At 65.3% G+C, this 23,147-nt stretch overlaps 1 protein-coding gene across 1 annotated transcript; it reads right to left on the bottom strand.

The window, feature by feature from the left end:
• Window positions 1–290: 290 nt before the first annotated feature.
• On the bottom strand, window positions 291–21,945 carry NXPH4 (neurexophilin 4). Its single transcript, XM_084610330.1, has 2 exons — window positions 21,845–21,945; window positions 291–3,144 (listed from the first exon to the last, which is right to left on the bottom strand). Exons 1-2 carry the CDS (start codon window positions 21,896–21,898, stop codon window positions 2,410–2,412), a joined length of 789 nt encoding a protein of 262 aa, XP_084466456.1. The 5' UTR covers window positions 21,899–21,945; the 3' UTR covers window positions 291–2,409.
• Between the last annotated feature and the right edge of the window lie 1,202 nt (window positions 21,946–23,147).

Raw genomic sequence — 23,147 nt, 5'->3', positions numbered from 1 at the left:
TGAGCCGGGGGGGTGCTGTCCGGAGCACGGGGGGGGGGGGACTGAGCCGGAGGGGTGCTGTCCGGAGCACGGGGGGGGGGACTGAGCCGGGGGGATGCTGCCCGGAGCACGGGGGGGTGGGGGGACTGAGCCGGAGGGGTGCTGTCCGGAGCACGGGGGGGGGGACTGAGCCGGGGGGATGCTGCCCGGAGCACGGGGGGGTGGGGGGACTGAGCCGGAGGGGTGCTGTCCGGAGCACGGGGGGGGGGGACTGAGCCGGGGGGATGCTGCCCGGAGCACGGGGGGGGGGACTGAGCCGGAGGGGTGCTGTCCGGAGCACGGGGCGGGGGGGACTGAGCCGGAGGGGTGCTGCCTGGAGCACGGGGGGGTGACTGTGACCCCCGACCCAGTGCACAGCTCAGCCCGGGGGGGTGATCCCAGCTCGTCCTGGCCCCCCCAACCCCATGGCACCTACTTCTTCACTCAAATGCACATTTTATAGCTCCTGACGGCGCGGTGACGAGCGATCGACAGCTGGGGGGGCTCTGTCTGGAGGGGCCCTGCCTGCCCCCACGGCGGGCACCACGCCCGTGGCTGGGGGCTGGGCAGGATGGCACTGCCAGATGTGGGGGGGAAGCAGGGGAAGGCTCGTGCTGAGATCCAGGGGCACGTCTCGGGGAGCCAGGGCTGGGCCCCCTCCCTCCGTGCCAGGGCTGCGAAACCAAGCCCGCTGCAGGGAGACACGCACAAGTGTGTGACCACCCCGCGGATCCACATCCAGGCACTCACCGGTGCACAGCCGCACACACGCAGGGTCACAGGTGCACGCACAGCCACAAAGGATGCAAACTCACACCAGTGCACAGATGTGCGACACACCCAACCCCCCCCCATGGTCTTACTTCACACTCTCTCTGCTGGAGTCTCTGTCGCCCTTTGCCACCTTAGCCGTGCGTGGGAATCCGGCCATGATCTGCCTTCCCCCTCGCCCACGCCCTCGGTCGGCTCCTTCCCAGCCCTGCAGGGGTCTAGGGGGGTCCCTGAGCAAGGGGGAGAGCCTGGGGCTGGGAAAGGGGAGCAGGCAGGAGGCCCCCCCCCACGGCTTCCGTCCCGCAGCACTGGGGCGACCCCGCAGCCTGCAAGGGGCGGGGGTGCAGTTGGGCAGGGCTGGGCAGGGGGCACATGGGGGAGAAAGAAATGGGGGGAGGCCCTGGTCCCCTCCCGAATAACGTGCTCCCTCCCCTGCGCAGGGGGCAGGGGTGGGCATGGCTCCAGGGGAGCGAAGGGAGAGCGGCACCCGCTTGCAGCCGGGCTGGACCCAGGGGTGCAGCGCTGGGCAGGCATCGCCCCATCATCCCCGGGGCCGGCTCCTGGCTCAGCCACGCAGCCCGCTGGGGTCAGAGCCGGGAGGGCCGGCAGCAGGCAGCTCTCACCACAGCCCCAGCCCCCCCAGGAGGAGCCAGAAGGGCGGGTTGGCTCGCCCCAGGCGATGGCTGGCAAAGGTACCTGTCTGCGCTGGGCCCCGAGCCATCAATCCGTACACCCCCCCCACATCACTGATACATTTACACACGCATGCCTCTGCCAATCACACACCAGCTAACCCCCCCACATCACGGATACATTTACACACGCATGCCTCTGCCAATCACACACCAGCTAACCCCCCCATCACTGATACATTTACACACGCACTCCCCGATATCCCGGATACATTTACACACAGACATGCATACCCACAAATCACACTCCAGCCAACACCTGACACCCCCCGACAACACCCCCCAATATCACGGATACATTTACACACGCACACCCCCACCAATCACACGCCAGCCAGCACCCCCATATCACTGGTACATTTACACACGCACACCCACGAATCACACTGCACCCAACACCTGACATCCTCCCCCCACAATATCACGGATACATTTACACACAGACACACACACCAATATCCCAGATACATTTACACACGCAGGTGCACACACACACCCCCGTGCCGATTTGCACCTCTGGATACGTGTCACTCGGTCGCCCTGTGCAGCCCCTGGCCCTCGTCCCCCCATTTCCCAGCAGGGATGGGGCCACCGGCTCCGGCTGCGCTGCTCACATGTCCCCCCGCCCGTCCTTCCACCGCGGTCCAAGGGGATCCGGCTGCATCAGCCCGGCCTGGCCGGGTCCCGAGCGGTTCCGGAGGACCGTAGCTGATGGAGCAAAGAGTCCGGTCCACAGATCCCCACAGGGGCTCGCCACAGCCCGGGGTGGGGGCGGCCGCACAGCGTCCCCCGCGCCCGTTCCACGGCACCCCCTCCAGGCGGCTGGGAGAAGCCCATCTACCAGCCCCACCAGGGCGAGGCAGGGTCCTTCCCCGCCCCCTGGACGCTGTGGGAGCTGGGTTTTTATTCTGGGGGGCCGGGAGGGGGTTCAGCCGAAGTAGGGGCGGTCGTGCTGGAAGTTGTAATCGGGGCAGACCTTCTGCACCAGCTTGTAGTCAAAGCTGCAGAAGGAGACGAAGATGCAGATGACCTTGAAGGGCTTGGCGCACAGCCAGGCGGCGTGGCTCTGCGTGTGCTCGGTGAAGCACACCTTGGCCGGGTCGTAGAGGCAGGGCTTGTTCTTCCGGGCCCGGTTGGTCTTCTCGTACTCCACGTGGCAGTTGAAGGCCCTGGGCTCCTTGGCCTCGGGCAGGGTGGCCTGCTGGGGCTCGGTGGCCGGCGGGGGCCCCAGCACATCGAACTCCACCACCTTGCCCGGGGGCACGATGCTGACGGAGACGTTGCCCAGGCTGGAGGAGTTGTGCCGGAAGTAGACGCTGAAGGTGCCGTTGACGTGGTCCACGATCTTGCCCGTCACCAGCAGGCTGAACTTGAGCGTCTTGATGTTGAAGTAGAAGTCGCCCCAGCCGAAGATCTTCCGGGCCCGGCCCGTCTTGAGCAAGGGCTTGCGTTGGCCCGGGGGCTCGGCACCCGTCTGGTTCCTAGGCCAGGCCCAGGGGGTCAGGGCACCGGCCTTGGCCTTTGAGGGCTCCCCGGAGAACAGCCGGGCCGGGGGCAGGGGCGGAGGCTTCAAGGCGCCGGACGGGAGGGTCTTGAGGAGCCCCGAGGTGCCCAGCTCCAGGTAGCCCAGGGTTTTGGTCATGTGGCCCTCCACGCAGACCACCTGTGGGGGGCAGAGAGCAGGGGGCAGCGAGTCAGCACAGCCCCACCTCCCAGCACAGTCCTGACCCCCAAGTCCCTGTGCCCCCAGCCCTGCCCCCGATCCTCTGCGCCCCGCTCCCCAGCATGGCCCTGCCCCCAATCCCCTGTGCCCCCAGTTCCACTCCCCAGCACAGCCCTGCCCCCCAACCATTGTGTCCCCACCCCCTGTCTCTCACTCTCCAACACAGCCCTGCCCTGCCCCACCCCCAAACCCTGCCAAACTCCCCGAGTCAGCAGGCTCAGTGCCAAGGCCTCGGAGGGTCCCTCAGAACCGGGCCCGGGTCCCTCACGAGCGCCAGGCCCGGCACGAACGCTCTCCGGCCCCAACCGCCGCGCCAGAGCCCCGGGGAGGGAGCTCCGGGTGAACCGAGGGGCTGCTGTGGCTGGTTTTATGGTAGCATCGAAACGCCGGCGCGCCAGAGCCCACGAGGCTCACGTGAGCACCTGCACGCATGCTCTCGCACGCTCACACACAAACACACACGCATTCACCTTTGAGCATCCCCCCTTTCCTCCCGTGGCAGTGTGTTTTCACTACCCCGGCAGTACACACACACACTCACACACACACGCTCTCGCACGCGCACACCAACACGCACGCACGCTCACACACACACACACACACACATGCATTCACCTTTGAGCATCCCCCCCCTTTCCTCCCGCGGCAGTGTGTTTTCACTACCCCCACAGTACACACACACACACACTCACACATGCACGCTCTCGCACGCGCACACCAACACGCACGCACGCTCACACACACACACACACACGCATTCACCTTTGAGCATCCCCCCTTTCCTCCCGCGGCAGTGTGTTTTCACTACCCCCACAGTACACACACACACACACACACACACACGGCTGAGCGGCAGGTGGGGACATGCTGGAGACAGGCTGCTGCGGGTGTAATTCACAGGTACAGGGACCAGGCAGGGATCCTCATTAACAGAGCCGCACAGGCGAGGACTAAATGCAACAGGCAATTTACCAGCCTGGGCCAAGGCAGGCCTGGGGATATCCAGGCCAAGCCCATCCTTGGGGCAAGGCCATGGGCACTAACCCAGCCCCGGCTCGGGGGCGATTCTGCTGTGAGCCCCGCTGTTTCCGGCCTTCCTCTTTCCCCGAGGTTTCCTGCCCCCAAAGCAGAGCCATGTTCCCAGGTCCCCCGCCCGTCCCCCGGGGGGAAGCAGACCCAGGGCGCTGTGCCCGGGTGACCCAGGCACCCACTGTGCAGGGAAGTTTTCAGGCAGTTTCTAACTACAGGAAACAGGCGCCTGGCAGTTCCTTGGCACCCACGCTGGCAGCCAAGCCCCATTGAAATGCAGGTGGGAGGGCGGGGCTGGGGGGGAAGCCCAGTGCCGCCTGCCTGGGAAGCCTAATTGTATTATACGGAGCCTCTGATCTGCAGCTGAAATGACAGGGCCGAGCGCAGTGGGTGCACGGGGAGACGCCGGGCAGGGTCGCTGGAACACACCGCGCCCCCAGCTTCCCTTAAAGTTCCCGGGGGGCCCTTGGAACAAGCTGCCCCTGGAGAGGCCCCAGCGATGAGCCCCCGCCCTTCGCTGGGCGGCGGCTCTTGTCCCAGGGACTCCGGACACCATGCAAATGTTCATTCCCCCCCCACACACACACACTCTCAGCGGGCTGGGGCATACCACTCCCCTGCGTTGTCACAGGGAAACTGAGGCACGCAGCCAGTGGGGAATTTCCCCCAAGGGAAAGGTAGAGGCAGGAATAGAACCCAGGAGTCCTGACACACACCACCTCCCTCTTCTGCCCTGCTGCCACCCCTCGACTTCGCTCCTCCCTTCCAGGGCTGGGAATGGATCCCAGGAGTCCTGGCCGCACACCTGGCTTCCGAGAAGGGGCGAATGGGTGGGAGGGGGAGGCTAGGAGTCAGGACTCCTGGGTTCTATTCACCTGTGGTTAATTGGCTGTTTCTAAGCTCCTTCGGCCCTACCAAACTGCTGCTGAAAGGGGTTACATATGAGCCGTACCCAGCAAACCCCACGCCAGTTCACTGCCGAAATGCAGCCCCCTCTGGGGTGGAACACGGCCGCTGGCTAAGAGCAAACAGCCCGGCAGTTTGGGACAGGAAGTGAAGGGGGCTGTCGGTACGTGCATTGCACTGTGTCCCCTAGAAGATGCCAGAAAGGGATGGTGCCAGGTGCTGGACACGCATCCCTGCCCCAGAGAGCTACCGGTCTCCATTCGCCTGCGAGATCAGGCCCTGTCTCCGGCGGGGCTACTCAGCACGTGGCTCATCTTCCACCTCTTTACCCAGCCCCCATCCCTCCACTCTACCTACTTATCCCCCCCAAATCCCGGCCCGCGCTGGCTGCAGTTTCTCTGAGCTGTCTCTCCATTTATCACCCCCCCGCCCCCCCCTCTGCGGCTGGTCTCCACCCGGCGTGTCTCAGCTGCGCTCCGGTGGCTTTTGATCACGGCGCGGCCCAGCCTCGTCAATCACTGTCACTTCCCGGCGCTGCCGCGGTGGCAGGTTTTTATGCTCAGCTCCAGACGACCTGGTTTCCCAGGCAAACAATGTGGGGGGGGGGGCAGTTCGGAGGCGGGGGGCTGAGGAGCCTGTGTGGGAAGATCGGGGGGGCTGCGTGTAGGTTCGGGACCGGGTTGTCCTGGGAAACTAACATACTCCCAGGCTGAATGGAAGCTGGCCGGGGGCGAATCTAGTGACACAGATGGAGTGAGTTTGTCAGGTCTCAGTCCAGCTCCCAGGCCCCGGGGGGTTTGAAACCCAGGAACTAGGGGTGCTGGTGTGGGGGGCTAACTGGCCTGGTCCTTGGTTACTCCGTTCCTGTACCTGGCCGGGGAGGGTGGGGGGAGCAGGTGTTTTAACCCACCTTTACACGGTCTGCGATCTAGGCCCTGCCCAGTCCTGGGCCCCAATTAGAGCAGCCTCAGGGCTGCTGTAACCTTTGCACTGCTCCCCACGGCCGCCTTTGAAGGCTGGGGGCGGAGGTGCGGGGTAAGGCCGGAGCAGCACAGACGGGGCCGGAGTCGGGTGCCGTGGCCGTCTCTGCCTAAGCACTCGGGGCAGCGTCCCCAGCCCCTCTTCCAGCCAAGCCGGGGGGCCGGGCGGGGACACTCTGGAACGGCTCCTGTTCCTTTCTGCCTCCACGGCGGCTGCCGCAGCTCCAGGCTGCCGTGGAACCAAGTCCGCGGCCGCGGGGTGAGCCGGCGGAGACACCGCCTGGGCCTGGCAGCGTGGGGAGGCCTGGCACCTGGAGAAGCCAGTGGCCTTCCTGGCGGGCGGCCCCTCGGCTCCCACCTGGCAGGGCCCGGAGGTCTGACGGGATGCGATGGGTCCTCACCCAGCCTGCCCCAGGTAGGGGATCCGAGCAGCCCCCACCCCCGGCCACACGCCGGGGCCCAGCCCAGAGATGCTGCCGTTCCCCGGGGCCTTCAACACCCCCCCACTCCCATGACGGGACAGATGGCACCAGCCCCTCAATTCACGGCTCGGCCCAACGCTTGGCTCCTCCCTGGCACCAAGCCGGGAATGGGGAGTGGGACACGGGGCCCTGCCCTGCTCGGGGAGCTGGGTCTGATCCAGGTCCCCCTCCACCACACCTGGGCCAGCCCTTCCCCCTCCCCAGCTGCCTGCCCCCCCCCAATCTCTCTCTCTCTGAACACGATCAGCCTTATCTATACTCCAATGCAGCTTCAAAGCCGGGTGTCTGAGCTGCCAGGAGCTGGAGCCCCAGCGTGGGCAGGAGGTGGGGGGACAAGGGGGGGCCCCCAGGAAAGAGTGAGACCTCGGGGGGGGGGAGAATCGAGAGAGAAGGGGGGGAAGGGAACCACGGCGGTCATGTCAATCACCTGCCCCCCCCGCCCCGTTATCTCCCATCTGCCGCCCAGCCCAGTGCCTGCCCGTGGTTATTAATCCTGCTGCTCATACATATTCATTGCCCCCCCGCCCCCCTCGAATCCTGTCAGCGGGGGAAGGGGTGGCCTCCTGTGCGGTGCAGGAAATTACCAGGAAATGAGCCCGCCCGAGACGCTGCCCGTGATCCCCCCCCACCCCCAGCTGCACCTTCCGCGGGGCTGGGTACCCGGGACTCTCTGCCGCGGACTCACCAGCAGTCGGGGAGGGGGGGGATAAAGGGGCAGCTGGGGGCAAATGATCCATGTGCGGGAGGCAGCGGGGAGCAGGGGAAAGACCTTCCCACTGCCCCCACCCCAGATAAAGGGGCAGTTAAAGCTAGTTCGGCCCCCGCCACAGGGCTGGGCTAGCTGAGGGCTGCGGGTCAGGAGTGAGGGGCACCGGCAGATCTGCAGGGTAGGGGGGGAGATAGAGGCTGGGATAACAGGGGGCTGTGGGTCGGGAGTGAGGGGCACCAGCAGATCTGTGGGGTGGGGGGGAGATAGAGGCTGGGACACAGGGGGCTGCGGGTCAGGAGTGAGGGGCACCGGCAGATCTGTCGGGGGAGACAGAGGCTGGGATAACAGGGGGCTGTGGGTCGGGAGTGAGGGGCACCGGCAGATCTGTGGGGCGGGGGGGAGATAGAGGCTGGGACACAGGGGGCTGTGGGTTGGGAGTGAGGGACAGTCATTTCAGGAAGGTGTCAAGTTTGTGCTGATCTCTGGGGTGCTGGCACGTCGCCCCCTTTCCCGAGGTCTCCCCCCGCCTGGTTCCCAGCACTGGCCTCTCTCCCTGCAGCTTTGCCATCTCCCTGCTCAGCCTCCCCCCCCCCGCCGGCACTGGGTATCCCAAAGCAGGGCAGGGTTGGCAGCCCACCAGCACCATCGATCGGGGGGGCAGCGCGGGGGTGGGAAGGGCCCCACTCTGCAAATACCTGGGGGCAACAGCCTGGAGCTTAAACACCCCACAGCCCCTGCTCCTCCCCCCAGGGGAATTCAGGGCCCTAGGCCCAGTTTGACTTGTCTATTGGGGTCGGGGGGGGGGCAGCCCCACCCGGGGGGGGACCTCTGCACCTGCCTGAGGCTGGGGGCGGGGGGGGGTCTGTGCAGCACCTGGCACTGCCCAGCCTGCCGGGGCCCCCATGTCAGCTGGCCCTGCCTTCGTTAGCACGCAGAGATTAATTGGCACTTGTGAGCGACACTCCCCAGTGGGCCCCCCCCGTGCAGACCCAGCCAGGCCAGGGGTTTCCAGAGGTGAGCGGCAAACAAGGGGCTGGTGACAGGTCCCATTAATCTTGGCCGGGGGGGGGGAGCACGGAGCCGGTTCTAACGAGCGGAGCCAGGTGCATCTGTCAGGCCCTGACAAGTGCAGGGCTGAGATGGGGGGAGGGCATGGGGGGGGGGCTGGTGAGTGACAGGCCCTGGAAAGGTGACTGCAGAGGGAGGGTCTAGAGGAGTCCGGGCTGCGGGTCGGGAGTGAGGGGCACCGGCAGAGCTTGGGGGGATACAGGGATTGGGACAGCTCCCCGCTTCCCCGACCCGCCAGGAGCCCCTCGGTGCCACGGGGGAACGGCCCAGGTCCGGCAGCGCTGCAGAAACGGGGCCTCGGCCGGGGGAAGGGAACCGGGGGGGAGCGGGGATAGTTAATTAGCCCCCCACATTGCCAGAGAAGTGACAGCCGGGGGGGTGCCTTGGCCCCGAGCCCGCAGCCCCCTGCTGGGGGTGACAGCACCAGGGGGCGGGTGGGAGGCTGAGGAAGGGAAACGAAGGAGCCCATCGTTAATGAACTGGCAGCCCCCCACCCCGCTGCCAGGGACGGCTGAAGGAGCTTGGAACAAATGGAGCCCGGTGGAGCTGGCCAGACGGCTGAAGGTCGAGAGAGACGGTGTCAGGTGGGGGGGGCGGGGGGAGTGGGGCTGCAGAGCAGGAATGGGAGGCTAGGGGGTGCTGGGCAGACAGGGGCAGAGATGGGGGAGATGAGGGGCAGAGACGGGGGGCAGAGATCCACACTTGACCCCACTGCAGGACAGAGTCCAGCCCCCCCAACCCCGCCCTGGAGGTCCCACGGAGTCCGGCTGACGAGAGCCCAGCCCCCAGGAGCCCGCTGCCCCCCGCCGGCCCGGGCCCCCACCGAGCTCAAAGGCGTTTGAAAGACGCAGCCCATGGCCCAGGCCGGCTGTTCGGTGCCCCCCACGGACGCTGGCAGATGCCAGCTCTGCCAACTCCTCTCCACTCGCTGCTCCTCTGCCAGCTGCCGGCCCCACATCCCAGGCTGGGAGGGTAACGCGGCCCCCGGTCCCCCCCGCCCCCAGCAGCGGGGCTCCGGCTGCAAGAGGCAAATTCGCTGATGCAGTTTTGTGTCCGTTCCCCCCCCTCCCATTAATGTCTGCAGCACGGTCAGGGCACAGAAGGGAGTCGGGGAACGGACACGGGGCCTTTCCCCTCTAGGGGCACCGGCTCTGCCCTGGGGGCTGGCTGGCTTGGGGGGCTGGGGAATGGGGCATGGGGCCTTTCCCCTCTAGGGGCACCGGCTCCCATCTGCCCCAGGGGGCTGGTTGGCTTGGGGGGCTGGGGAATGGGGCATGGGGCCTTTCCCCTCTAGGGGCACTGGGTCCCATCTGCCCCTAGGGCAGGGGGCTGGTTGGCTTGGGGGGCTGGGGAATAGGGCATGGGGCCTTTCCCCTCTAGGGGGCACCAGCATCACCCTGTTAGGCCAGGCCCCTGCCCCATTGACAGAGATGCCGTGGGTGGGATCTGGGTGCCAGACTTGCCCCGCAGTACCACCTGTGCAGTGGGGAGCTGCCCCAGCCCAGCTGCCCTCCGCCACGTGGCTTGAGGAGCGACTCCCTCGGCTGGGAGCAGTAGTAGAGCTGTACCATCCGCGCCCGCAAACGCTGGGGCAGCCGCTGGAGTCTCTCACGCAGGCCCACAGCTGCCGGCACGTGGATGCCCAAGCGGGCCACCTGCCTCCCCGCCGCGGAAACTCCGGCAGCCCACCCGCCATCCATCGCCCGTCTCCCTTCCCCGCCCCGCCGGACCCCGCTAACCACGCAGCCAGATCAAATATTCCGACGCGGCTGTTTTATGAACGCGCCCGACGCACCCCAGCTAATAAATATTTCATGGCCCGGGGTTTGGTCTTTCCCTTTTGGCTCTTTCTCCCTGACGTGCGTCTCCTGCCTTCCCTTCGCTCTCGCTCATCTGCGGGGCGACGCGCTTCGGGGCTCGGGGAGAGAGAAATCTCCCCCCCTCCCGCCAGCCCTGGGAAAGGGGCGCAAATGAGAAGCCAGAGAAGCTGAAGCGGGGGGAGGCCAGAGGCAAAGATCCGGGCCCAGGTGACTCGTGAACCCCCGAACGAAGGAGAGAACGAAGGGCCGCACCGAGCCAAGCGGGGATGTGACGATGGGGGGGGGGGGGGCCGCGGGGAAAGAGCCTGACGAGGCCAAGATGAAATTGAATCTCGCTCTCAAGGCGACGCATTAAAAACGTCCCCTCCAGCGGCGTGGGAGACAGAGGGGAGGTGAACAGCCCAGATCCCCGGTTAAACTGGCCCCTCGGCTGGGTTATTTAAAGGGAATTCAGCAAATTGCCCAGGCCAGGCTGGGAGACGCGGCGAACGGGGGTGTCTCCTTGTGGGCTGGGGGGGCTGGCCCTGCGCATGCCCCGGCGGGGAGCCCATGGCGGGAGGAGCAGCTCAGTCTCTCCCCCACGGCAGCTGTTTGTGGAGCAGGGACCGTTATACGGGGTGTGTTACGGTGGCCCCCAGTGGAGATCGGGGTCCATGGCGCCAGGCGCTGCAGAGGGAGTGCGACAGTCCCTGCCCCATGGATCTCGCAGACCGAACAGACAAAGGACTGGAGGGGAAACTGAGGCACGGGGGGGGGCTTGGCAAAGGTCCGAGGCGGAGCCAGTAAAAGGACCCAGGAGTCCTGACTCCCAGCCCAGCGCCCCATCTCCTAGGCTGAGAACTGACAACTACTTACACAGATGCCCAGATCTGGTCCCCGCCACCCGGGTCTGGACTGCAAGTGGGAACCTGGAGGAAAAGGCTCCAGGCCCCGGCCCAGGGGTGGCCCCGGCCTCAAGGGGCAGCAAACCCTTCCTGGGGGGCTACAGAACTGGCTGCTTGGTGCCCCAGGCCGAGCTCTTTGCCCAAGGTCCGTGGCTCCGCCCCTGCCTGCTCTGAGCTCACAGCCCCCCCATGACATCACAGCCAGCCCCATGGGGATCGGACGTGATGTCCGAGGTTCAAAGGGCAGGAGGAGGGTGGGGGCTCCCCTATGACATCACAGCGCTGCCCTCTGCTGGCTGGAATCAACTGCTCGGGGGCACGTGTCACGGTCCCTACACTGCTAATGGCTGATGGAGATTCTCCTTTAGCTCAGGGCTGGTGCGTCTGGAGCAGGAGTGCTGAGCTCTAGCCCCACCCGGGCCGTATGCTCGTCAGCCCTGGGTAGGGTCTGAGAAAGGGAGACCTTAGCCCAGAGCCAACACCAGGAAAGCAGCTAGCAGCCCCCCGGGGGGGAGTTCAGGGCTGTGAGTCGGGCAGAGCAGGGGGAGAGCCCAGGGCTGGGCTAGGAGGGGGCTGCGGGTCAGGAGTGAGGGGCACGGGCAGAGAATCCCCTAGCCCCAGGTGTCAGTCGAGCTCCAATGTGCCCCTTTACCCCGGTGCCGGCTCCGGCCGCAGAGCGCAGCGGTTTGGCAGGGTTTTAAGACTTGTGATTATCCCGCATGCGAGGGGGGCCGGAGCGCGACCCGTCTCCTCCCGGCCTGGCCGCGAGCGGCTTGTCAAGGGCTTTGATCTGGGCTGAGTCGATCCCTCCCTGCGCTGCCTGGAGAAAAGCCAGACACAGCCTCGCGGGGTGGGGAAAGGGGGAGCCAGGACGCCTGGGTTTTCTTTCCCGTGCTGGGAGGGGAGCGGGGTCTAGTGCTTAGCGGGCCAGGGCCAGAGAGTCAGGAGCTTTGGGTTCTGTTCCTTCCTCTGTGACCTTGGGCGAGTCACTTCCCCCGCCCCACCCCAGCCGTGCCTCAGTTTCCCCTCCTCTCTAGACCAGGGAGGATACAATTTCCCTGGGCACGACTCAGAAAGGGAGTGAGGGGTTTCACCCGGTGGGGGTGGGGTGCTGCTCTGCTCCCCTCCCCCCAACACCCGGGAGCACACAAAGGCCCTTTGCAAGCAGAGTTTTCCCCACAGCCAGAAAACGATGGAACGACCCAGGTGTTCCCCCGCCCAGCCCCCGCCCCCTTCCAAGGCCCACCATTTCACTTTATTATCGCAATAAATGTAGCCATAAAAGTGGCAAGTATCATATACTCACGGAGATCAGCTCGACTGCGCTATGGAAATGTAATTTCGAGTGTGGCCAGGAAATTTTATAAGATCTTATCAGGCAGGACCATAAATTGCATTTCAAAGTTCCCGTCCCTATGCTCTCGGCATGGCCTGATTGGTATTAAAAGGGATTCAGCATCGCGCTTAAGGTCAGATGGCAGAATGAAAAATGAGGGGGGGAATTGCAGGGGAACTTGATTCCCCCCCCAGTCTCTGCTTAGAGGGGGGCCAGTGTAGGGGGGCCAGGGGGGCAGGCCAGCCCCCTGCCGTGCCAGCCCTGACTCCCCCCCCCGACGCCCCTCGATCCTGACCCGCAGACCCCTGCCGTGCCAGCCCCGACTCCCCCGCGACGCCCCTCGATCCTGACCCGCAGCCCCCTGCCGTGCCAGCCCCGACTCCCCCCCGACGCCCCTCGATCCTGACCCGCAGCCCTCTGTCTCCCCACACCCGGATCTGCCAGCCCCCATTCCGGTGCAAATCCAGTTCTCCCCTTTGCAAACTCCCCCCTCCTTGTCTATTACAGTCTCAGGGTCCCCATAAACCCTGCCGGGACCCCTCACTTCCGACCCACAGCCCCCCACTAGCCCAGTCCTGGGCTCCCCCGCAGCTCTGCTGGTGCCCCTCACTCCCAACCCGCAGCCCCCGCCAGCCCAGTCCTGGGCTCCCCCCAGCTCTGCCGGTGCCCCTCACTCCGACCCGCAGCCCCCTGCCCTGCGTTAAAAACCCCCCAACAATCAAAAAGCCCCTTTTCAAGCCCCTCCAGGCTGTGATGGTTGATTCGCAGCAGGTGGGAGGACACGTCTGCCCCCCCGTGCCGGCCCCCCACACTGTCCCCGGGGGAGGAAGTAGGACAGAAGCTGGGATTAAAAGCCCGCAGTGAGGAATCGTTGCTGGCAGAGACAATCAAAGCTCTGGCGTCTGGGGGATAATTTGTTTCATGTGTAAGTGTCGCTGGGCGAGGATTACCTGCCCAGCGCGGCTCCCGGCCCGATCTGTTATCGGGGAGCCCTCCCCACAGGGAGGGGCAGGGGTGGGGGGCCCAGAGGGAGAGGTGGGGTGTATCATAGGTCCCTCTGTGTTTTGGAGGGCATGGGGGTGCAGAGGGAGAGGTGGGGATATGGGGGTGCAGGGGGATGTGGGGGTGCAGGGATGTAGCTAACAGATCAGCAACCGCTGTGGCAGTGACAGGGAATGGGACGTAATGGGTGTGGGGGGCATTTCCGTAGCCCCCCCAGCCCCACAAGATCCCAGAGGGTCTGGCAGGTCGTGGGGGTTCCTGGGCAGGGCTAATGTGCCAGGAAGGGCCCGGGGGGCGGTGGAGGGGGCTGTGGCCAAAGGCTCCGGGATCAGCTCCCAGCTCTGCCCCCAACTCCCTGGCCCTGGGCCCAGCTCCCCAGGCCTCAGGCTTCCCCATCTGTAAACTGGGGGCGAAGATCCCTCAGCTGCCCCGTCTGTGCAGGGCCTGAGCAATGCGGGGCAGGAGCCGTCTCTCCAGGGGGGGCCCGAATCCCAGTCATGGGGGCCCTTAGCCCCTCATCCCCGGAGCCGCCTGCCCGTGCGGCTGTGTCCCCTGGCGCAACACTGGGCATCCCTGAGAGTGGCACCGTGCCCCCCTCCACTGGAAGCTTGGCCTGGAGCCTCCCAACCTGGGACGTACAGGTCCGGGGTCCCCCAGCGCTGGCTGCGGCTCACACGCGCGTCCCAAAGCCAGGGGCACGGCGGACAGGAGCTGCAGCCAGCCGGAGAGGCTGTTAGGAGCCCGGCTGTGCTGGGGGCACAGGAAACCCGCCCCGGCAGATCTTCTCTTGCACGAAGAAATTAAACCGTGTTCGTCCACTGTGGCTGCAGCGGGTGGCAACTCAGCTGGCTGGGACGGGCCAGCGCCAGGGATCGGTGCCCCCAGCCCGGCACTCGCTCCCAGAAGAGCTTTTCCGCCCGGCCGGCGGGGGTGGGGGGCGGGGATTTGATTCTGTCTGTCCCGTCCGTCCAGCCGGCTGCAGGGGACGTTTCCCTTTGCCGGGTCGTTTCCCCGCACGCTGGAGCACGGGCTGCGTCCTGACCCACAGCCCCCTGCCGTGCCACCTCGACTCCCCCCGACGCCCCTTGATCCTGACCCGCAGACCCCTGCCGTGACAGCCCCGACTCCCCCCCGACGCCCCTCGATCCTGACCCGCAGCCCCCTGCCGTGCCAGCCCCGACACCCCCCCGACGCCCCTCGATCCTGACCCGCAGCCCCCTGCCGTGCCAGCCCCAACTCCCCCCCGACGCCCCTCGATCCTGACCCGCAGCCCCCTGCCGTGCCAGCCCCGACCCCCCCCGACGCCCCTCGATCCTGACCCGCAGCCCCCTGCCGTGACAGTCCCGACTCCCCCCCGACGCCCCTCGATCCTGACCCGCAGCCCCCTGCCGTGCCAGCCCTGACTCCTCCCCGACGCCCCTCGATCCTGACCCGCAGCCCCCTGCCGTGCCCCCCCGATTCCCCCCACGACGCCCCTCGATCCTGACCCGCAGCCCCCTGCCGTGACAGCCCCGACTCCCCCCCGACGCCCCTCGATCCTGACCCGCAGCCCCCTGCCGTGCCAGCCCTGACTCCTCCCCGACGCCCCTCGATCCTGACCCGCAGCCCCCTGCCGTGCCCCCCCGATTCCCCCCACGACGCCCCTCGATCCTGACCCGCAGCCCCCTGCCCTGCCACCCCGACTCCCCCCCGACGCCCCTCGATCCTGACCCGCAGCCCCCTGCCGTGCCAGCCCCGACACTCCCCCGACGCCCCTCGATCCTGACCCACAGCCCCCTGTCTCCCCACACCCGGATCTGCCAGCCTCTTCACAAGCAGCCACCGCTGTGAAACCAGCCGGTGATATAGGGAGATCACTCTCATTTCACAGGGTCCCCAGGGGTGGGGGGTTCAGTCCCTGGGGCTGTCAATTGCACGCAGGGCACACGTGGGCACACCTGCCGGCCACACACACCCACGCTGGGCACAAAGGGGTATGAACGGGGGGGGGGAGGGAGGGACCCTGTGCCATGGATCCCGGAGTCCTGACTCCCAACTCCACGTTCTCGCTCCCACTCAACCTCTCCAACCCCCGTCTGCCAGGTGTACGGAGCTGTACGAAGAGCTGGAGCTGCTGTGTCCAGAGCAGGGGGGTGGGGAATGGTGTGCGAGGGCTCCCTCTGCTGGTCTGAGCAGGGAGTACATGGGCATGAGCATGGTGGGGGGGGCTTGCAATGCACTCCCCCACCCCCCGCCTCCCCCAATAATGCGCTCAGAGCAGTGAACAATCAGAAATCCCAGAGGCACCCGACAGGAGCCGAGCTCCCCCCGCCAGGCCTGCCCCCGGGAATAATGCCACAAGCACAATTCGAACGGGAGACATGCGGTGGAGGAGGATTTCCATAACGAGGGGGAAGGAGCAGGGTCTAGTGGTTAGAGCGGGGGGGCTGGGAATCAGGACTCCTGGGTTCTCTCCCCAGCTCTGGGAGGGCAGAGGGCGCAGCAGCCAAGGCAGGGGCTGGAAATCAGGGTCCCAGGGTTAAGGTTACAGTCTTGCTCCTACAAACTAGGCCCTGGGATCGCTAATCGTCACGCAGAGGGGCAGTCAAGTAACTTGGCGGCAGAGCCAGGAATGGAACCCAGGAGTCCTGATTCCCAGCCCCTCCTGCTCTAACCACTAGCCCCACTCCCCTCCCAGAGTCAGGAGCGGAACCCAGGAGTCCTGGCTCCCAGCTCCCCTGCTCTAACCCACCGGCCCCCACTCCCCTCCCAGCTGCCCTGCTAGTCAGTCACACGGCACGAGCCAGGAGGGGGTTAAGTCAGCTCCAGCCGAGATTGGGGTGGGGGGGAGGGTTTCCCAAGGGGCTGCAGCATCTGCTCAGAGGAGAGGCCACCTGGCAGCCGGTGAGGGATCCCTGGGGTCCTCGGCCGCCTTCAGGGGCAATCAGGCAAAAGAAGCAGAAAGGGAAATGAATTGGGTGTTTCCCGCGGCTCCCGGGCCCCAGCTGGGCAACCCGCAGCCGGAGCTGCCAGCTGCATTGCAGCGCGGGGGCCTGGGAAGGGGAGTCGCAGCAGGGCTGGGGGTTCAAGGCTCTGGTGGGCAGAGTCACCGGTCCTCAGTGCTCACTGTGCCCGGCAAACACCCGCTCTCTTGTGTCGCCGCCCCAGGAGGAGGCATCGCTCCCGTGATGAAGCGGGAATGTTAATGTTGTCTCGGAATACTCTGTGTGTGCCTCAGTTTCCCCTCTGTGATACTCAAGTATCTAGGTGGGGGACAAGAGTGCGTGATCGCAGCGACCCCTAGAGGGCAGGTGTGACGGCCGACGGGCTGCAGAGAAAGGCAACTTATGGGGCCCCTCCTCTGCAAGGATTAGCTGGAGGTGCTGGGACAGACCAGGTGACCTGCTGGCCCGGGAAAGAGACAAAGCCCGGGGGGGGAAGGGGTGTCGAGGGCGGGGCTGGGCAGCTGGAAGGGGTCTGTCTCCTGGGTTGGGACATGGGGGGAGGGCCCTGGGCTCTGGCTCCCCCCCCCCCGATGCACTTTGCTGAGAGTCCCTGGTAGGTGCTAACCAGCTTCGTCCTATGCTGGGTCCCCGGCGACTAACAACCCGTCTGCGTCGCCCGCTGGCTGGGAGTCACTGCCGGCTGCGGGTGGGGAGCAGTGCCCTTTGGGGGGGTCAGGCTCCCCCGGGGGGGCTCGCTGCAGGGACCTCACGGGGTGACCGAGCCGGCTCCTTGCCCGGGGGGAGTGAGCCCCGAGGGGAGACCCCTCCCCAGAGTCCTGGCCAGCTTCATCCAGTTCCTGAGCCTGCAACTCCGTGACGACCCCCATTTTGTAGAGGGGGAAACTGAGGCACAGAGGGGGGAAGGGATGCACTGGAAGCTGCACTGCCAGTCACCCGCAGTGATTAGGACACAGGCCACCTGTTTCCCAAGCCACCCTCTGCTCTCACCACTAGCCCCCCCTTTTCTAGAGCCGGGGATAGAACCCAAGAGTCCTGGCCCCCAGCCCCCCTTGCTCTGACCTAGACAACTTGCCCCACACGCTCCATCTCCACAGGCCTCAAATCCTCCTGGGACCTGCGAGGAGGGTGCGGGATGTCAAGTGGCCAGCGGGAAGCGTGACCTGGGGACATCACGCTCCAGCCTGACGGGGTCAAGCCCCAAGCTGACAAGCTCCCCACCCCCACTAACTGATTTATTTCGGGTCAGGCCCAGACTCTCATGTCCAAACGCTTTCCCCACCCATCACCTGCTGCCGAAAACAAAACAAAACATTCCTGGCAGAAGTCATTCCTGGGACCCAGGCGTCCGGGCAAGTTGGGGGAAGGGGTGGGGGGGTCTGCAGGCCTGAAGCCAAGCAACTATCTCCCATTCACTACTCTCCAAGAACCTCCCCCCTGCGTTGCCCCTTCTCCAGGCATGAGACTCATTCCTGGGACCAGCAGCTCCCCGTAAGAATCGGGGTCCCTCCAGCCCCCCAAAGGTGCATAAGAGACACCCCCTGCCTCAAAGTGCCTGCTGGGGAGGGGTCTCCCTAAAGCCAAACTCTGCCTCCGCTGTGGGCAGGTCGGCTCAGATCGCCGCAGGGGCCGGGGCACACCCTGGGGCTTGTTTGATCCCGGGGTTCCCCAGATTCAGCTCTCCCCCTCCCCACAACCCACCGGCCCCCAGCACATCACTAACGCAGCAGCTCCAGATTCGGGAGCCCCCGGGCGCGTGAGCCTTTGGAGAGCCCCGTCCTGCAAAGGCCGGTGGGCCAATAGTAGCAGCCACGGCTATAGGTTGCCCCCCCCAGCTTCGCACAAGCCCCACCGTCGCCACACGCCAAGGCACTTCCAGGCGCTGGGAGGAAAACAACAGCTGTTTGTCTGTAATCCGCGCTCCTCGGGCCCGGGTTTGAGGATGGACAATCGGCCCCGGGGCTTTGGTACCATGCAAACCCCCCCCCCCCGGCCGCCAAGCCACCGGCCCATCGACCTCGCCACTCGCCAGGGATTCAACGTTTCTCGCAACGCCGGGGGCTCGTTGGCAGAGGATTAAACACCGCGGCGGCTGGAGGCGCTTCTGCAAACAAAACTTAATTCTAAGGCAGAGCGGGGGAACCCCCCCCCGCCAACGCACCGGGAAGGGGCCAGGAGTCCGACGACGCCAACCCCCATTTGCCCCTCGCAAGCTGGCCGACTTCAGCCCCGTTTCACAGCCAGGGAACTCGCCCAATGGCACGGAGGGAGAATGAACCCGGGTCCCCCCCAGTAACTCCCCCAGTCATAACCCAGATGCCCCAGGCTGCAGAGCTCTGCACAGCCTGGGGTTCAGCTGAGAGACTGGGGGGGGTCCAACCATTCCCTGAGAGTGGGAGGTGAAACCGACAGCAAGGCCAGTGGCCCCCCCCCCTGCACATTGCAAGCCGGCTGTTTTGTTTGCAACAAAATCCTTCCCTTCCCCCCAGTAGAGCCCCCAGGGCACGAAGCGTTTAACAGCCCCCCACCCACCAGAGCTGCACCCCATGGGTTCGCAGGGTCCTGGCTAGATGCATTGCCAGACCCTATGAACCCTGCACACGCCCCCCGGCTTTCCCCAGCTTCTTAAGGGTCACAACAAAGGCCCAGGTAAGAGGGGGCTGGGGGTTAATTTCCCCCAGGGTGGCAGATCTGGGGGGCACACACACACTCTCTCACACACACACAGAGCTAGCATCCTCAGTTGCATTTGCTTCCCTTCTGCACAATCACGCCATGCACACCAACTGTCCAGTCCTGCCGCTCACACCGGAATCCACTGGCTTCTGCCTTCCCACACCGGGGAGGAAAATGAATAAAAAGCCCAGCCCCGCTCCTCATCGGATCCAAACAAACCCCTTTGTCTGGGAGCGACTCAGTCTCCGAGTTCGCTGGACAAGGTGGGTGAGTGGCGAGCCCCTACCCCCTCCCCGGCATCCAAAGGCAGGGGAGCCGGCCTGCTGATCACGCCAACCTTGGGCGAGCAGAAATGACGGAGACGTGAAAAGTAAAACTGGATCGCCATGAAATCAGATTCTCCCCGCCCTGCGGTTTAATGAATCCGACACATTCCCCACCGCCAGCCCCCCCACGTTACAACACAGCAAAAATAAAAGCCGGGGGCGGGGGGGGGGAATAACCCACCAAGCAAAACCTCTTAACTCCCGGCTCGCAAGTACCACCCATTGCCTCGCCAGCTACCTGGGAAAGAACTATTCCGAACACGCCGGCCAAGGAACACGCAGCAGCTGGCGGAGGAGGAAATCAAAAATTTATGAGCCCTATTGAAAGCTATTGTCGGGCAGGCTGGGGTGGGGGGGAGCCGTTCCAAATTTGTGGGCTTTGAGAGTGGCAAGTTTATGTTTTGTATTATTTATTACAGTTTATGGGGAAGAAGAGGCCGAGACGCCCGACGCCCAGGGGCGTAGGCGGGGCCGGGAGTCCTTGGCAATTGTTTAATAACACTTTGCTTTAAGTGCTTTTCCGCTCATGTGAACTTACACCAGGGCTAGACTGGGGATGGGAATTCATAGGTAGCACGGCCGACGGGCCAACCTCCGTCCTGGTGTAACCCCAGACGTGAATATGCCCAGATGCTTTCCTTGAACAGACCAGATTTTCCTTACATCAGTGTCAATCCAGATTTAATTCAACAGAGTCGCTCCGGATTGACACCGGCAGCAGAATTGGACCCAGGGTTCGCAGAGGAAGGACGACATCACGATGGGAGACATATTTTACCTAGGTCGGGGCGGGGGGGTTTTTCCCCGTGCCGGACGAGAAAGGAATCGTAGCCTCAGCCTGAGAAGGGTGGAAATGGATCTAGGGTGTGTTACAGGGCAGTGCTCGGCCCTGTCCACACACAGGCACCAAAACACCCTAAACACACACCAACCCCTCCGCGGACACAACGGGCCCCGATTCCCACCGGCCCCGGCTCTGGCTCAGCCCCCCAAGCGAGGAACAAACCGAACACCTGGAGAACCGGAGCCGTGTCGGGAAGCAAAGTCTGCAGAGGGAGCAGGAACTCCTAACCAGGGGCTTGTCAGCCTAACGAGAGCCAGCAGCTGGAAGTGGAAACCAGACAAACGGACGCAGAATTTTAACACCCCGGGTACGTCTACACTGCAAAAAACCATTTCCTGCCCCAGGTTTCAGAGCCCGGGCTCCAGCCTGAGCCAGAGCATCCACACTGCGAGTCACAGCCCCGTGCCGTGACCCCACGAGCCCCGTGTCCACTGACAGCCCCCTGCCCCCTCTGCCACTCGGGGCCGCAGGCAGGTTGGGGTTTCTTGCAGCACAGACGTACCCAGAGAGTAAATTAGCCACCGGGACAACTTCCCACGGGCAGCGACGAATCCTCCAGCACCGGCAAACGTTTCAATGCTGGACGTCTAGGAGAGCTGCTCGGGTTCAAACAAGAAGGAATTTGGGGCCGGCCTCCAGCCTGTGCTGTACAGTGGGTCAGCCTAGATAACCGCAGCAAAGAGCTAATCAATACACCCTCTCCCAGCAGCCGGCTACCGCCCCACGCCCCACGGGAAGGCAGGGGGCATTGCTCAGAAAAGAGCTAAATGCTGGAACAGGACTTGCGGGGAATAACCTGGCCACGGGGAGAGGAGAGATGGGGAACAGCTGGGTGAATGGGGCTTTCGGCTGGGTTCTCCCACAGAGCCCTGCTTCGACCATCGCGCGTGGCTTAGACTGCCCATGGCCATTGCAGTAAGCTCCCTGGTGCTAATTTCCAGCCTCGGGCACCCCGGGCTCAGCCTCGGGCAGCCAGCGCCAGCCACCCTGCCCAGCCGGGTGCACGTGGGCGTCTCTGTGGGCTTTGCCCAGCCCCGCGAGGCTGCCATGACCTGGCACATGCATCCCCCAGCAGCAGGGGCGGGAGGAGGTGGCACCCTGGCTATATTTAACGGATTGGCACGCCCGGGCGAGTCTCTCAAGTCCTGTCCCCGTTGGCAGCTGCCAGACGGTTCTTTTGGCTGCTTTACAATCCCCCCCCCCCCCGAAAATAGCCCGTTTGGGGGTTTATAGGAACACTTGCAAAGCCACTGGGTCTCACTGCCAGAGCAAAACAGCCGCCCAGGGACTGAGAGACGCAGCCCCCCACCCAAAGCATTCAGCTCCCCACTTGCAGGTACCTTTCTCCACCCCCCCTTTCTGCAACCCCCCCCCGCCTCGCCCCAGCCCGCAGCAGCCCCACGCCCCACCTGCCTGTGGGGGGTCAGGGTGAAACGATCGCAAAGTTGGGGGGGGCGCACAGCGATTATTCCCTGCCCCCCCGGAGCAACCCCCCCCTTTGAAAAGCCACCCTGCGGGAGCCACCCCCCCCACTTCACTTTTGCTCGGGGTATTTCTGCCCGCCCGCAGCAACGTGTGCCCCCCCCGGCCCCTCTGCCCCCCGCCCCCGCCAGCAACCCCCCCGGCCCGTCCCTACCTTCAGCAGCAGCCAGTGGCTGAAGATCGCGGGCAGCCAGCGCAGAAGCTTCATCGCGGAGGGGAGAAACCCGCCGCCCGCATCGGGAGCGGGGCAGGGCGAGCTCGGGGCCCGGGGGGGGCCGGTCAGAGCGGGGGGGAGGGGCCGGTCAGAGCGGGGGGGGGCCGGTCAGAGCGCGGGGGGGGCCGAGCCGGCAGCGGCGCCGGCAGCAGAAAGTTGGCCCCGCACTTGCTCGGGCAGCGCAGCTTCCCCGCTGGGGGGGGGTGGGGGGGCGGGAACGTGGGGCCAGCCCCTTAATTCCCCAGCCCGCCAATCCCAGCCCGCCCCCCCCCCCCGGCCGGGCTCCGTGCGCTGGGAGATGCGGCTGGGAGGGGCCGGGTGAAAGTGACCCCCCCAAACTACCTAGCCCCCCCTCCGGGATGGGGGAGGGGCCGGGTGAAAGTGACCCCCCAAACTACCTAGCCCCCCCTCCGGGATGGGGGAGGGGCCGGGTGAAAGTGACCCCCCCAAAATGCCTAGCCCCCCCGCGATGGGGGAGGGGCCGGGTGAAAGTGACCCCCCAACACATCCTAGCGCCACAGGGTTGGGGGAGGGGCAAGTGACACCAACCCCCCCCGAATACTTTAGCGCCCCCCCCCACCCTGCGGTCCCTAGGGATGGGGGGAGAATCCTCCAAGTCCCAGGGACCCTCCTGATCCTCCCTGGGAGTTGAAGGGGAGGGGGCGGAGAAGAGTGTAGGGGTTGGGGGGGTCAGGGACTGGGTGGGGAGGTGACTGAGAGGTTGGGTCCATCACACCCCCCAGCTCAGTGGGCTCCTTTTGTGCATCCCCGCAAGGGCATCCAGCCCCCCAGGAGCCCTGGGGAAGGGGGAGTCTGGGGCTGTCACCCCGCCCTCCATACACCCACCCCTTCAGTGCTGGGTGGGGGCTCCTGGGCCCAAGGGATGAAATCAGCCCCTCCCCCGGTACATAAATAATACAGGTACAACAACCCCCCCTCAATCCTCCCCCCCCAGCAGGGGAGTGCGGGGGGGGGGGCCGGAGAAGCTGTTTCAGTAACCCTGGATAGACAGAAACCAACCCAGGCTGGGAAGCTGGGCCCAGTCACAAAAGGGTTAACAGAGCCGGAAAGCCGAGGGGGCCAATCATCCTCCCCCCACCCCCGAACTAGGGGCTGGGGCGGGGGGCAGCACACCCACCCACCCCGCGCCCGGCAGCTGCCAAAAGTGTCTGCAACGCCCGGTGCCAGCCACCGTCAGGCCCTCGTTCGGAAGGGGAAACTCCATCTTCCATTCTCACTTCTC

The sequence above is a fragment of the Lepidochelys olivacea genome (genome assembly GCF_965140295.1).
Source record: "Lepidochelys olivacea isolate rLepOli2 genome assembly, chromosome: 20".
In the NCBI taxonomy this organism is placed as follows: domain Eukaryota; kingdom Metazoa; phylum Chordata; order Testudines; family Cheloniidae; genus Lepidochelys; species Lepidochelys olivacea.
The sequence above is the reverse complement of the archived record's forward strand: the minus strand, read 5'-3'. Positions and strand labels throughout refer to the sequence as shown.

Excerpts from the sequence above, each read along its gene's own strand:
- NXPH4 (XM_084610330.1), bottom strand. The coding sequence starts at position 21,898 with ATGAAGCTTCTGCGCTGGCTGCCCGCGATCTTCAGCCACTGGCTGCTG. Across the intron at positions 3,145-21,844 it reads GCCACTGGCTGCTGCTGAAG|GTGGTCTGCGTGGAGGGCCA; the intron begins GTAGGGACGGGC and ends TGCCCCCCACAG.